This window comes from Capsicum annuum, chromosome 5 (genome assembly GCF_002878395.1).
Source record: "Capsicum annuum cultivar UCD-10X-F1 chromosome 5, UCD10Xv1.1, whole genome shotgun sequence".
NCBI lineage: Eukaryota > Viridiplantae > Streptophyta > Magnoliopsida > Solanales > Solanaceae > Capsicum > Capsicum annuum.
Window position 1 is genome coordinate 214,141,117 of NC_061115.1, and position 14,238 is coordinate 214,155,354.

At 31.0% G+C, this 14,238-nt stretch overlaps 1 protein-coding gene across 2 annotated transcripts; it reads right to left on the minus strand.

Moving 5' to 3' along the window:
- Positions 1-1,341: 1,341 nt before the first annotated feature.
- Positions 1,342-4,255, minus strand: LOC107871284 (glycine-rich RNA-binding protein 4, mitochondrial). Of its 2 annotated transcripts, none has more exons than XM_016718165.2 (5): positions 3,914-4,255; positions 2,383-2,537; positions 2,210-2,278; positions 1,844-1,950; positions 1,342-1,715 (listed from the first exon to the last, which is right to left on the minus strand). In XM_016718165.2, exons 2-5 carry the CDS (start codon positions 2,513-2,515, stop codon positions 1,593-1,595), a joined length of 432 nt encoding a protein of 143 aa, XP_016573651.1. In that variant the 5' UTR covers positions 2,516-2,537; positions 3,914-4,255; the 3' UTR covers positions 1,342-1,592. The 2 variants fall into 2 exon arrangements, with proteins under 2 accessions (XP_016573651.1, XP_047268684.1); XM_047412728.1 differs by having other exon boundaries at positions 2,383-2,599; positions 3,914-4,023.
- Between the last annotated feature and the right edge of the window lie 9,983 nt (positions 4,256-14,238).

Here is a 14,238-nt window from a genome sequence, read left to right on the forward strand (position 1 = left end):
TTAAAAAAAAAAAAAAAACTAGACACTATTCTCCTCGCTAAATCAGCATTTTGTGTCTGATAGGTACCAATTTTAGCATTTTAGGGGTCTGGTTCGTACACGCCTTAGTTGAGAGGTCTAAGTGAATTTTCGGGACAATTTTAGTATCTGGCGATGACTTAAGCCTTTCTTTTTTTTGGTTAATACTCCCTCCATCCTATTTTACTTGTCTCAATTTAACATTGCACATTAATTAAGAAAAATAATTAATAACATGGTTACTTTATCATAGTACCTCTATTAAATGATGTTTATATTTTAATTTGGAGAAAAAAAAATTAATACTAAGGATAAAAAAAGAAAAATTTGTGTTGTCTTAATTAATGAAAAATGACAAGTAAAATGAAAAATTAAATTAGTAAATTTGAGTTTTGAGACGAGTAAAATGAGACGGAGAAAATAGTAATTTTAGTCCTTGGTCATTAATTAATTCTAGTAGGCATTTGGATATATGGTTTCAAATTGTCACAAAAAATCTCAAATCTCAAAAAATTGATTTCAGTTACTACGTTTAAATGCAAAATTTGACCTACTATAAGTTTATATTTTTAAAAAAGGAGCCATCATTCAAATTTTGCAATGAAGAAAAAGATTCATGCTCTATCTACATGTCACGTGAAAAGATTACAGTTTATATAAGTTGAAATCTTTCTCTTATTAATAAGCTAAATGTGACAGTTAAAATTAAATGGAATAAGTAATATTTTTTCTCTACCGAACCTAGCGATTCTTAATCCACTTCATTGACTATTAAGCCACACTGGTAGAAAAAATGATTCTATGCGGATGCATTATGTGTATCGATTTTAGGCAGTTGAACAAAGTGATGGTTTAGAACAAGCATCCTCTTTCTCACATCGATGATCTGTTTGACCAGCTTCAGGGAGCTTAGGTTTCTTGGTCATGTTTTCTGAATTGACCTATGCCCTAACAGCGTTGATGGAGTTTATGAACCGAGTGTCTCAACCGTATCTCGATCCCTGTGTGATCGTATTTATAGTTACATCTTGGTTGATAACATATCTGTTCGCTGGATTAAAGAATCTCATTTTTTGTTTAATCATTTTTCTTCTTCTGCTGCTGCTGCTGCTGCTGGGGCTACAATGAATGTAATTTCACATTTGTGAATTGATGTTTTGGTGTTGGTAGGGAAAAGGATGAAGCAATGTTTGGTTACCGGGCATAAACCGGTAGAAATAGTGGCATGACATTTCATGCCACGATCCAAAATAACTATGCCTCAATCTCAAACAAGTTACAATCGATAACATGAATACCAGTTACATATCGAGAGTATCGAGCTGCATCAATCGCCGTTCAAAACTTGTATATAACAATCAATTTCACAGCATTTGAGATGAAATTACTGTATAAAAGGTGGAGCAACTAGGAGGCAAGAGACTAGTGACAAAATCTGGAAAAATTATTAATACTAAAAACCTTGCTCAAAAGAAAGATGTTTCAAAATAAATTCAACAAAGCTATCATCACAGCAGGTCCTTTACTAGGATAAATATTGTTGTCATGCACCCGTTGACAGCGATAAACGTGACTTAGTAGCCCTCGTTAGCTTGACCACCGTAGCCACCACCAAATCTGCCAGGACCACCAAAACCACCACTTCGAGGAGCTCGCTCTTGGGCTATACTAACACGGATATTCCTTCCCTCGAGTTGCTGCAAGGACATAATCATGTATATCATCAGACATGACCGATATGGTAAAGGTATAAATAAAGCAGTTATCTGTGGACACTAGATTAGCGCACAAAAACGTCTTGTGATATTCCTAATAATGTTTTTACCTGACCGTCCATTGCGTTCATGGCCTCTTTCGCACATTCTTCATCCGAGAAGTTCACAAACCCAAATCCCCTTGATCTGCCAGTATCTCGGTCAGTGATTACTTTTGCTGTACCAGAGATAAACATAGTTCTCAGTATATAAGCACATTCACGGCCTAAACAACTATGCAACAAACAAAGAAAAACGGAAGCACTTCCACAGCCTAAGCAACAAACAAAGAAAAAACCGAACCACTTCCACAGCCTAAGCAACAAACAAAGAAAAACGGAAGCGCTTCCACAGCCTGAGAAACAAACTACGACTTTCTTTCCGACATGTTTATTCAATTTATGTCACCAAAGATAAGAAAAGCCTCTGGGCCTTACCATCAACAACCTCACCGAAGCTAGCAAAGGCATCTTTTAGCGACTGGTCATTTGTTCCCCATGAAAGACCTATTAAGTATATGAATAAGAAAATCAAATATTTATAAAGCTGCCAAACTTTAGCGCTCAGTTGCTATAACCAATAGGGATCCAACAGACAACTCAAAGCGTACCACCAACAAAAAGCTTTGACGACATGCACCGGATGGCATCGAGCATTGCTGGAGTTGGCGAATTTGCACTTACTGCATTTCCTGTGGAAATGCCCTGCCTCAACAGACCACCGAGTTTGTTGTAGTAAGCCATTTGTGCAGACAAATTCACAAATCTGCACACAGTTTAAGTCAAGGCATGCATATTCAGCTGCTAAGGTAACACGAAATGAAAATCCTGGGAGACAAAATCATTTCAAGAATGCCAAATAAGATATCAAGAAATCATTTTTCCAGCTTAAGTGATAATAAAGCCACTTGCCTTAACGATCACAAGTATCGTCAACAGTAAGAAAAACAACAACTCAGCGACTTAATGAACGTTTGTATTAGAGCACAAAAATGTCAAACTAGACTTTCTCCTTCTATTCCTGCTATGCCAACAGTGCGGAATCCTTAGAAATCCAAACCTTCCCAATGTATTAACTCAATGAAGTAACTGAAATTCAAAGTAAATGAATCAACAAACCTTAAACCTCTACTCTTTTTTTTTTTTGATAACCAAAAGGAGGGATGCAACACGAGGACTTCCCATGGGGTCACCCATCCTAGTACTACTCTCTCGCTCACGCGTGCTTGAACTTCGGAGTTCTGATGGGATCCGGTGCGTTAGTGCTGGTATCTTAAACCTCTACTTTTTATACTTCTATTTCTTTTCAATCTACGTGAGCCACATAGAAGGGGAGCCTTGGAGCAACGATAAGGTTGTCTCCATGTGAACTATATGTCACGGGTTCGAGCCATGAAAGCAGTCTCCACCAGTCATTAATGCTTGCATTAGGTCAGACGGTACACCTCCTACGGTGCACCCCTTCCTATACCCTGCTAGCGTGGAATGGTTTGTGCATTTTGCTGTCCTTTTTCTCTACACGAGAAACGGAGTTCGAGATAGTACTAACAACTTTTGATATTTGTAATTTTAATTTTAAACATGTTACAACATCTGAGCATTTATAAAAGCTTCTAAGGTAAAATGAGAAACTTAGTTATAAACATAGAGGGTACTTACAAAATTATACTCCCAAGATAAAAGTACATTTTGATACATTTGACATAAATTTAACTCAGGATCACGAATTCAAAAAAACTATTTATTTTCTTGAACTCCGTATAGCTCATTCTTTTTAAAACGGATGGAGTAGTAAAACTTAGACATGATTGAAATCAGTTTTAATGTATGTATTTAGTAGACATCGAACCACCTTAAGCTAGTTCGTGTGTGTACACTTTACTCCTTTTATATTTTAGAACTTTTAAGTGAAAATCATGATTCCGCCACTGTGTCAGAACCCACTTTGTAGACTATAGTAGGGCATATTGTTTTAACTAACTATACCAATTGTAAGCAAAAAAATAACACAACAATTAGAAATACCATATCAAAAAAACAAACACAACAAAGTTATTGAATTAATTAAAATGGAAAATAAAGATTTGATCTAGCATATTTACATGAAAACAAGAATAATAAATATGAAGGAAAAAAAAATACCTGAGAAAAAGAAGTTACAGGGTTTAAGGAGGAGCGGCTAGGGTTTAAGCCACTGCTCAAATTTGTATGTAGAAAGGGAGTATAGCGAAAGAGGTGTTGTGAGAGGAAAAATATCTTTGGTTATTTTATAGCCTCAAGTGAGTGCTTTGAGGTATTGTACCTTTTGACTTGTTGAGACTTTTGTGTGGGAGCTACTCTCCCCGTCCTATATTACTTGATCCCCTCCATCTGATACGAGTGTTCATGATTTAGGTAAAAATTAATACAAATAATAAATAGGATCGATTGAATAAGTTAATTTTTATTTAATTTGGTTTAAATCTATATCTATGTATCAATAATCTATATCTATAATCTATATTTATATCTATAATTTATAATATATTAAAAGTATGAACGGCCTTAAAATATTGTTTGAATTTTTTGCTCTTCATTAAAAATCCTTACTTTAGAAAAAAAAGTTTTTTTCACTATTTGTTTTGTAATATTTAAGAGTTAAAAATTAATCAAATATATTTATGGTAAAATCTTTTCTTATTAAAAGTCATCAGAATTTCAATATTTTTTCTAATTTAACAGTTAAAAATTAATTAAATATATTTATGTTAAACTTTTCTTTATTAGAAGTTATCTAAATTTTCAAGTTTTAAAAAATTATAAAAATATTAAAAAGACGATTTTATCTATTACGAAGTTTTTTAATGAAGGACAAAAAGTTCAAATAACATTTTTAAGGCCCTTCACATTTTTAATATAATATGTATGTGTGTGTGTATATATATATATATATATATATATATATATATATATATATTATGAATAATTTTACATATCTTATCTGTGTTTTCATTGAAATTTGTTTTAAATTAAAATATTTCGTATTACATGTATGTCATGTTATTGTATTATGTGGTAATCTCTTGATATATTTTTTCTTTTTTAGTGAATTTGTTGTCGACAAAGGAACTCCTAACAAGGAACCGTAGGCATTGTTTCTTTTATTTTTGTATATGGTTAATATGAGATAGTATCAAATCGATAAATATATGGAGTATCGTATTTGGGTTGATTTGATTTTAATAATTTTAAATTAAATATATTGATTTGATTTTTATCAATAATCGAATCAAACCGACACTTAACACCCCTAGAGACAACCTTTTAAAAAAATAATTAAACTTTTACTCCCTCCGTTCGTTTTTAGTTGTTATTTGCTTTACGAAAGTCAGTTTAACTAATTTTTAAAGCTAAATTAGATTAGATTAATTTGCTAGTTTAAGATTAAAATGTAGATGTTAAAAACAGCACGATTCATATGTGTAATTTGTAATTTTTCTCAAGTCCATATGATGAAAAATTATATTTTAAAATGTTGATCAACGTTTATATTGTTTGATTCTTCAAGAAGAAAACCATGAAAACTAAAAGAAATGGAGAGAGTATATTTTACTAAACCAACCTTATTAATGATGTTTTAGAACTTTAAATTTGACTATATTACTTTATATATAATTATTTAATATAAAGGATAATATTGGCGAAAATACTTCATCCATTTCAGATTACTCGGTTTATGTTGATTTGGCACATGCTTACAAAAATAATTAAATATTTATTTTACTAAACTAACCTTATTAATTTTGCTTTGAAATTCTAAATATGATTACTATGGTTTATTACTGTTTAATGCTAAGAATAGAAAGAGACAGTAAAATTCTGTTGATTTGCTAAAATAGACAAATAAAATGAAATATTTATTTCTAACAATATGATGACTCGCAACCATTAGATTGAGCATGTGATTTTGTGTATGCATCAAATTGATAAGGCTTACTATTGGAGTTTCTTTTTAGTACTCTTTTTGAGTTAATCATTTTAAGAAATATCAAATATGCTAGTATATTTGGTGCGAAATATAAATTTGCATAAAAAGAAAATTTTATTTCAATAAGATTTAGTTTAAAAAATATTTTCTAAGTTGAGAAATGTTCACTTGAAAATGCTTTGACATACACAATTTCTTATTTCTCAGGAATCAAAGTTAGATATGTATCATCTTTTTTATTCTCAACTTAAATTAAATATATTTTGAACTTACTTAAAATAAACTTTGTAATTCTTCGTCTTCCCTACAAGTTGTACACATAACATAATCTTTATTAACATTAACTTTTATCAATTAGCTATGGTTGATAATCCTACCTCTTATTTCAATTATTAGTCATTTTAGCAAACTAACTATTTCTTTTTTAAAGTATTCGTACGTTCAAAATAATAAAAGGTTATTAGCTAGCCTTTTTTTTTTTTTTTTTAAAGATTGCCTTCACTTCTTAAATTGGCGAAATATTTAAGAAGAGACAAGTTGACAATCTATACATACTTTGTGATAAGTTGACAACCTGATAAATACAAAATATCATAGTTGATGGAATAAGATAGGTATACCAAGATTAAATTTGGTATTGATTTTATATGATGCTTGGTTGATGGTATAAATTAAATCTAAGATAACTTTATATCATCGACTAAATATGGTATAAATTTTATCCGTAAAATATCTCAAACTTATCCATGAAATACCCCACCTTATACCTCCTACCAAACGAGAGAAACATGTTTAAATATATTAGTATTACTATATTATATTTATATTAGAAGAGTTGGAAAAAAAATCCTAATTATATGATTTCATATAATTATTTAATTTTGTGGATAAAATCTAAAAGAAAATGAAGATAATCGGTGGTAATAATTGTTAGGTGATGACCGTTTTAGTGGAAAAAATTAATTTTTTTGCTTTGATGGTTAGTTAATTCAGATTTTTCTTGCATAAGATCCAATAATGATTTCTAAATCAGATAACACAACGATCACAAGGATAGTGAAAGCTTTGAATCACTTTAGTAATGTCAATTGATTATTTAATAGCAAATATAAACAAATCAAATCATTTTTAAGGAGCTTGATAAAAAGTGCAGAAATTATTTTTAGAAAAGTTATGAAAAAAATAAAAAGACAACTGTGATAGCTTGAAAATTAACCGCATAACTAGAAATTCAACTTAAAAGAATTAAACAAAGCATACAACGGATTAATAAAAAGAACCAAAGATAAATCTAGAAGAAAATTATTATTACAATATAGAGTATGCCAGTCTATTACATTTGGTAAACTGAGAATTAAAGACTATTTAGAAATATCATTGCAAATACAAAATTTGTCGGTATACAGATGCGTAGTAAGATTACAGTTAGAAGACTATACAGAGTACAAAGAACTCCCTTTGATAGCGACATTTGTTTTCAATCAAAAGATTCCCCACCTCCTAATATATTATTCAATTCGCTTGCAAACAACACTTCTCCTCACACCCACCGAAAAAATTTGTTTTCATTGAAAGGTTCTCCGACTCTTGTTATTATTAGATTCGCTCGCGGACAATTTCTTAATTGTCCACCGAAAGCTTACTAACTAGTTTGTGCTTTTTGTTTGAAACCTAGATAATTATAACACTTTTCTTCTAAGATAATCACAGTTCTATATGCTTATAACATCAACATGTGGTTATCAATCCTAAAATTTTACAAATATTATGAAAAAAAAAATCGATAAAACACATTAATTATGTAAAATACATTAAAAATATATATATTATCGTGATTCTTGGATAAAAAATTTAATGAAGAAAGTGAATTCAATTCAAATAGATAATTTAACAAAAATTATCTTGAGCATGCTATTATTATAAAGTCAAAACACGTATACATTGTATTCTTTCAAATTAGATAATACATCGATCACAAGTATAGTGAAAGTTTTGAACCACTTTAGTAATGTCAATTGATTGTTAAATAGCAAATATAGACAAATCAAATCATTTTAAGGAGTTTGATAAAAAGTGCAGAAATTATTTTTAGAAAAGTTATGAAAAAATAAAAAGATAACTCTGATACCTTGAAAATTAAATGCATAACTAGAAATTCAATTTAAAATAAGTAAACAAAGATACAACGGACAAAAAAAAAGTATCAAAGATAAATCTAGAAGGAAAATTATTATTACAATATAGAGTATAACCATCGATTACATGTGGTAAACTAAGAATTAGAGACTATTTAGAAAAATCATTGCAAATACAAAAAAATTTAGTATACATATGCATAGTAAAATTACAGTCAGAAGACTATACAGAGTATAAAGAACGCCCTTTGATATCGATATTTGTTTTCAATCGAAAGATTCTCCACCTCCTGATATATTATTCAATTTGCTTGTAAACAACACTTCTCCTCACACCCATTGAAAAACTTATTTTCATTGAAAGGTTCTACACCTCTTGTTATTATTAGATTCGCTCCCAGACAAGTTCTTAGTTGTCCACCGAAAGCTTATGTAACTAGTTTGTGTTTTTTTATTTGGAAGCTAGATAATTATAACACTTTTCTTCAAAGGTAATCACAGTTCTATATGCTTATAATATCAACACGTGGTTATCAATCCTAAAATTTTACAAATATTATGAAAAAGAAAATTTGATAAAATATATTTATTATATAAAATACATTAATGAAGACTATATTACCATGATACTTGAATAAAAAGTATAATGAAGAAAGTGAATTCAATTCAAATCGACAATTTAACAAAAATTATACTTAGCATGCTATTATTATAAAGTTAAAACATGTATACATTGTATTCTTTCAAATTAGATAATACATCGATCACAAGGATAGTGAAAGTCTTGAACCACTTTAGTAACGTCAATTGATTATTTAATAGCAAATATAGACAAATCAAATCATTTTTAATGAGCTTGATAAAAAGTGCAGAAATTATTTTTAGAAGAGTTATGAAAAAAGTAAAAAGATAACCCTGATACCTTGAAAATTAATTGCATAACTAGAAATTAAACTTAAAATAATTAAACAAAGCATACAATGGATTTTAAAAAGGTATCAAAGATAAATCTAGAAGAAAATTATTGTTATAATATAAAGTATAACCATCTATTACATGTGGTAAACTAAGAATTAGAGACTATTTAGAAATATCATTACAAATACAAAATTTGTCGGTATACAGATGTGTAACGCCCCGAGTCTACACCCTGAACGTCGCACGTTGCTTACGACCCTGAAGGATCACAAGCTAACCCATGACTGTTACCTGTTGTGAGCACTAGATAATAATACTGAAGATTATATACGGAAATATAACTGAAAATGCCATAAGGTTCTCAAAATACTGAAATAATAACTGAATGTACTGATAATAACATCTGAGAAACTGAATATCTGTCTGTGCTAGTCTAAAAGCCTCCAACTGTCTGAATATGGAGTTGATGAGATAAGTCCCCAACTAACTTCGACTACTGAACTAACTGAAATACTGAGATAAATAAACTCTGTCCTCAAAATATGAAGACTCACCACTGTATCTGCTGCTGATAGTCTGAGCTTCTAAGTACGGTCAGGACTCTGAGCGTCTGAACCTATGATATGAGACATCATAGCACAAAGAAAGAGTATGCGTCAGTACATGGAATGTACTGGTATGCTAAGTTAGGTAGGCTGATATACATGGGTTCATATGCATGAGATGATAACTGAATGAATGAACATCATGAAGTAACTGAATGAGAGTACATGCAAAACTGTAGCTACTGAATATGCAATACTTGTGCATGTAACGTCTGTCTGAATTAGATTGAAACTAAAGTTCTGAATTCTGATGGCTAAATAACTGATAACTGATAGCCATGGTTCTGTAGAACTATCTGAGTTCTTTGCTGAATACTGAGACTAAAACTGTAACTATGGGAGTGTTCATCTAACCGACATACCTCGATTATAAACTGAGTTGGGGTCCAACCTGTGACCCCAGTTGGAAGAGTATTAGCACCTTGCCAAGGGATACTAACAATGCTGGGTTAATCCTAATCTGGCAGAAAGACTCATGAATTATATATATGGTTGCGTCAACCCTAGTCTGGCAGGAGCACGTCTTACTCTACGCTAGTTACGTAGTTCTGTAACGCAGGGACTACTACTAAGGGTCAAACCCTCTGCTGACAGAAATGCACCCATCTCTGGATTCTCTCGATGCTGAATCCTACTCCCAACTGAATAGACACTTATCATTAGATTGTACTAAGCTTGACTGAACTGATACTAATCGTGTTGACTGACTGAACTGGACTGAGTTCTGTTACTGACTGAGTACTACTGTTCTTGACCTTTACTAGGTCTATTTTATTTCTACTGCGACTAAGTAATCAGCTAGATTTCGGGTAATAAATATCCCAGAACTCGATAGCATCAATAACAAAGCATGACAAATCTTGAAAGCATAGCAATAGTCAATTGTTTACAATTCATTCATTGAAGCATTTAGTCACATACTTGGAGGTTATAACTTGAACATGAATGAGAACACATGCTAACATGTCATGATTACACTATTCAATTCACTTGGACATTCTATCAAACACTTGGGAAGCATGATTGTGATACATGAAAAATAGCATATAGGGCATTATAACTTCAGCATGTAATCTTGCAAATTCAAGGGTTTTGACATAGGAATTACATCAATCAACATACATGTTATCTTGTGTTCATGAAACATATAATTAAATCTTGAATTGAAACCCATACAACAACACAAATATGAATACAACCCAAATTGCACATGTAAATCATGGATCATTAAATTTGTAGTTTTAAAAAAGGGTTTTGAACTTTAAGGGCGGAAGGAAACCCGAAGACAAACACCTAACATACCTGAATGATGGAATTCATGAAGATTGTTGGGGATTTCTTAAAACTTGAGCTTGATGAACTAGGGTTTCTTTTTTGAGAGGATTTTGTGAATAAAGAATGCATTTTTGCCCTATAGGATATCAAATTTCGTGTTAAGGCTGAATAATGTAAGGGGAAAATGATCATTTTGCCCCCACAAACTCGGATAGACTTTGCTGGACAGGGTCCCCATCGCGCCGCGACCCCTGCTCGGGTCAAGCAGCCCTCGCGGCGCGAGCCTGCTCGGGTCAAGCAGCCCTTGTGGCACAAACCCAAGCCTGGATCAACTGGCCCTCACGGCGCGACCTTAAGCCAGGGTCAACTGGCCCTCTTAGCGCGACCCTATCGTGACCCCTTGTTGTTTTGGACATTCGAACTCACCCTTAAACTAGTTCGAAAAATTCAAAACTCGCCTGAGATGACCTACATGTGACCCTGATCATGAATCAACTTGAAAATCGACATGCTAAGGTCGGAAAGGTCGAAAATAAGATCCTACAATTTCGAAGGCTAAAATAATTCTAAGTTTTGACACTTAACTGAAATTTTCTAAGTCTGGGACCTCTTTTGGCATGCTATATAGGATTGAAATGACTGAGATTTTGCGGGATCTTACAAGATGTGAATAAACTCTAAAAGAAAATGAAGATAATCGGTGGTAATAATTGTTAGGTGATGCTCGTTTTATTGGAGAAAATTGATATTTTTTGGTTGATGGTTAGTTAATTCAGAATTTTCTTGCATACAATCTAATAATAATTTCTAAATTAGATAATACATCGATCACAAGGATAGTGAAAGTTTTGAACCATTTTAGTAATATTAATTGATTATTTAATAGCAAATATAGACAAATCAAATTATTTTTAAGGAGCTTGATAAAAAGTGTAGAAATTATTTTTCGAAAAGTTATGAAAAAAATAAAAAGATAACTCTGATACCTTGAAAATTAACCGCATAACCAGAAATTCAACTTAAAAAATAAAAAATAAAGCACACAATGGATAAAAAAAAAATATCAAAGATAAATCTATGAGAAAATTATAATTACAATATAGAGTATAACCATATATTACATGTGGTAAACTAAGAATTAAAGACTATTTAGAAATATCATTGCAAATACAAAATTTATCGGTATACAAATGCGTAGTGAGATTACAGTTAGGATAGAGACTATACAGAGTATAAAGAGCGCCCTTTGATTGCGACATTTGTTTTTAATCGAAAGATTCTCCACCTCCTGATATATTATTCAATTCGCTTGCAAACAACACTTCTCCCCACACTCACCGAAAAAATTATTTTCATCGAAAGGTTCTCTGCCTCTTGTTATTATTAGATTCGCTCGCTGATAGTTTTTGAGTTGTCCACCAAAAGTTTACGTAACTTGTTTGTGTTTTTTGTTTGGAAGCTAGATAATTATAACACTTTTCTTCAAAGGTAATCACAGTTCTATATGCTTATAATATCAACACGTGGTTATCAATCCTAAATTTTTACAAATATTATGAAAAAGAAAAGGTTGATAAAACACATTATTTATGTAAAACACATTAAAAAAAACTATATTACCATGATATTTGAATAAAAAGTTTAATGAAGAAAGCGAATTCAATTCAAACCGATAATCTAACAAAAATTATACTGAGCATGCTACTATTATAAAGTTAAATATGTATATACTGTATTCTTTCAAAGTTTACCTATGAAATTACACTGTTATTACAAAGAACTCTAGCAGGAGTGAAATCCTTATTTCCTCTCTCACAAAATCAGCATATATTGTATTCTTCCTAATTTTACATGTAAAACTACACAGAGTATATTACTGTTGTTACAGAAAATTCAAACCAAGGGTCATAGTAGTGAAGAGTGAGATCTCATCATATCATTTCAAATTTACACGTAAAATCACGTCGAGTATGTTACCATCGTTATAAAAAATTCAAACCAAGGATCACAGTAGTAAAGAATGAGAGTTGATCATATCCTTCCAATTTTTATATGTGAAATTACGTACACTGACAACCGTCATTACAGAAAATTCATACCCCGAGTCACGGTAGTAGAGAGTGAGATTATATTATATTCTTCAAAACTTCACATGTGAAATTACATTGAGTATATTACTGTCGCTATAGAAAATTCTAACCAAGGTTCATAATAATGAATATTGAGATCTTATAACATGCTTTCAAATTTCGCATGTGAAACTACACTGGTATGTTACCGTCATTATAGAGAACTTCAAACCAAGGGTCATAATAATGAAGATCGAGATCTTATCATATCCTTCCAAATCTCACACGTAAAATTACTCTAGATATGTTACTGACGTAACAAAACAATCAAACCAAGGGTCACAATAATAAAGACTGAGATCTTATCATATTCTTTCAAATTCTATATATGAAATTACACTGAATATATCACTATCCTTATAGAAAATTCAAACCAAGGTTCATAGCAACGAAGAGTAAGATCCTATCATATACTTTCAAATTTTACACGTGAAATTACACTGAATATATTACCAGAATAGAATATTCAAACCAAGGTTCACAACAGTGAAGAGTAAGATCTTATCACATCCTTTAAAATTTCACACATAAAATTATACTGAATATATTACCCCCATTACTAAAAGAAATTCAACCATAAGATCATAATAGTAAGAGTGAGATCTTTCTCACCATCCTCCTCAATACAAAAACATCTCTTTTCCACTCTCTCTGAAGTCGTTTGATTGAAAATAAGTTATTTCGATATTAATTATTCTAAAATAAATAATCTCAACACTAATTAATACCTCAAATCAAACATACAATAAAATAATTTTGCATTTTTATTTGAGATAATACGCAATTACCCCTAAACTATACCAAAAAAGGTTATGACATACTTCAACTTAAAGTAGGTCCTATTACCCCTGAACTTATTAAAAATATAATTTTGACATCCTTAGTGCCTCCGTGGTGCCTATGTGGCATATATGTAGCACAACACACTGAAATGTCCACGTAGGCACACGTGTGTGCCACGTAGGCACTAAGACTCCATTTATTTTTTTTAAGATTCAGACGTCTGAATCTAAATGCACATCTGAATAATTAAGATGTTGTCTCTAGATCTAAAAACTGAATGATTAAGACTGTTTGTTTTTCAACATCTGAATGTGTAAAAAAAATTTATTTGTATACATAAAAAAATAAAAAATACAATTCAAATAAAAAATTAATTATATATTAAAAAAGTATGTAATTTAATACAACAAAATTATTAGTATTTGATTGAGAAAAAATATTTGTATTTGTTAGTGATAGTGGAGATGGCTTATAATCGTGGTTGCGGTGACGATGATTGATGTTAGTGATTAGTAATATTGGTGGTGATAATTGTGATGGTATATATTAAAAAAGTATGTAATTTAATACAACAAAATTATTAGTATTTGATTGAGAAAAAATATTTATATTTGTTAGTGATAGTGGAGATGACTTATAATCGTGGTTGCGGTGA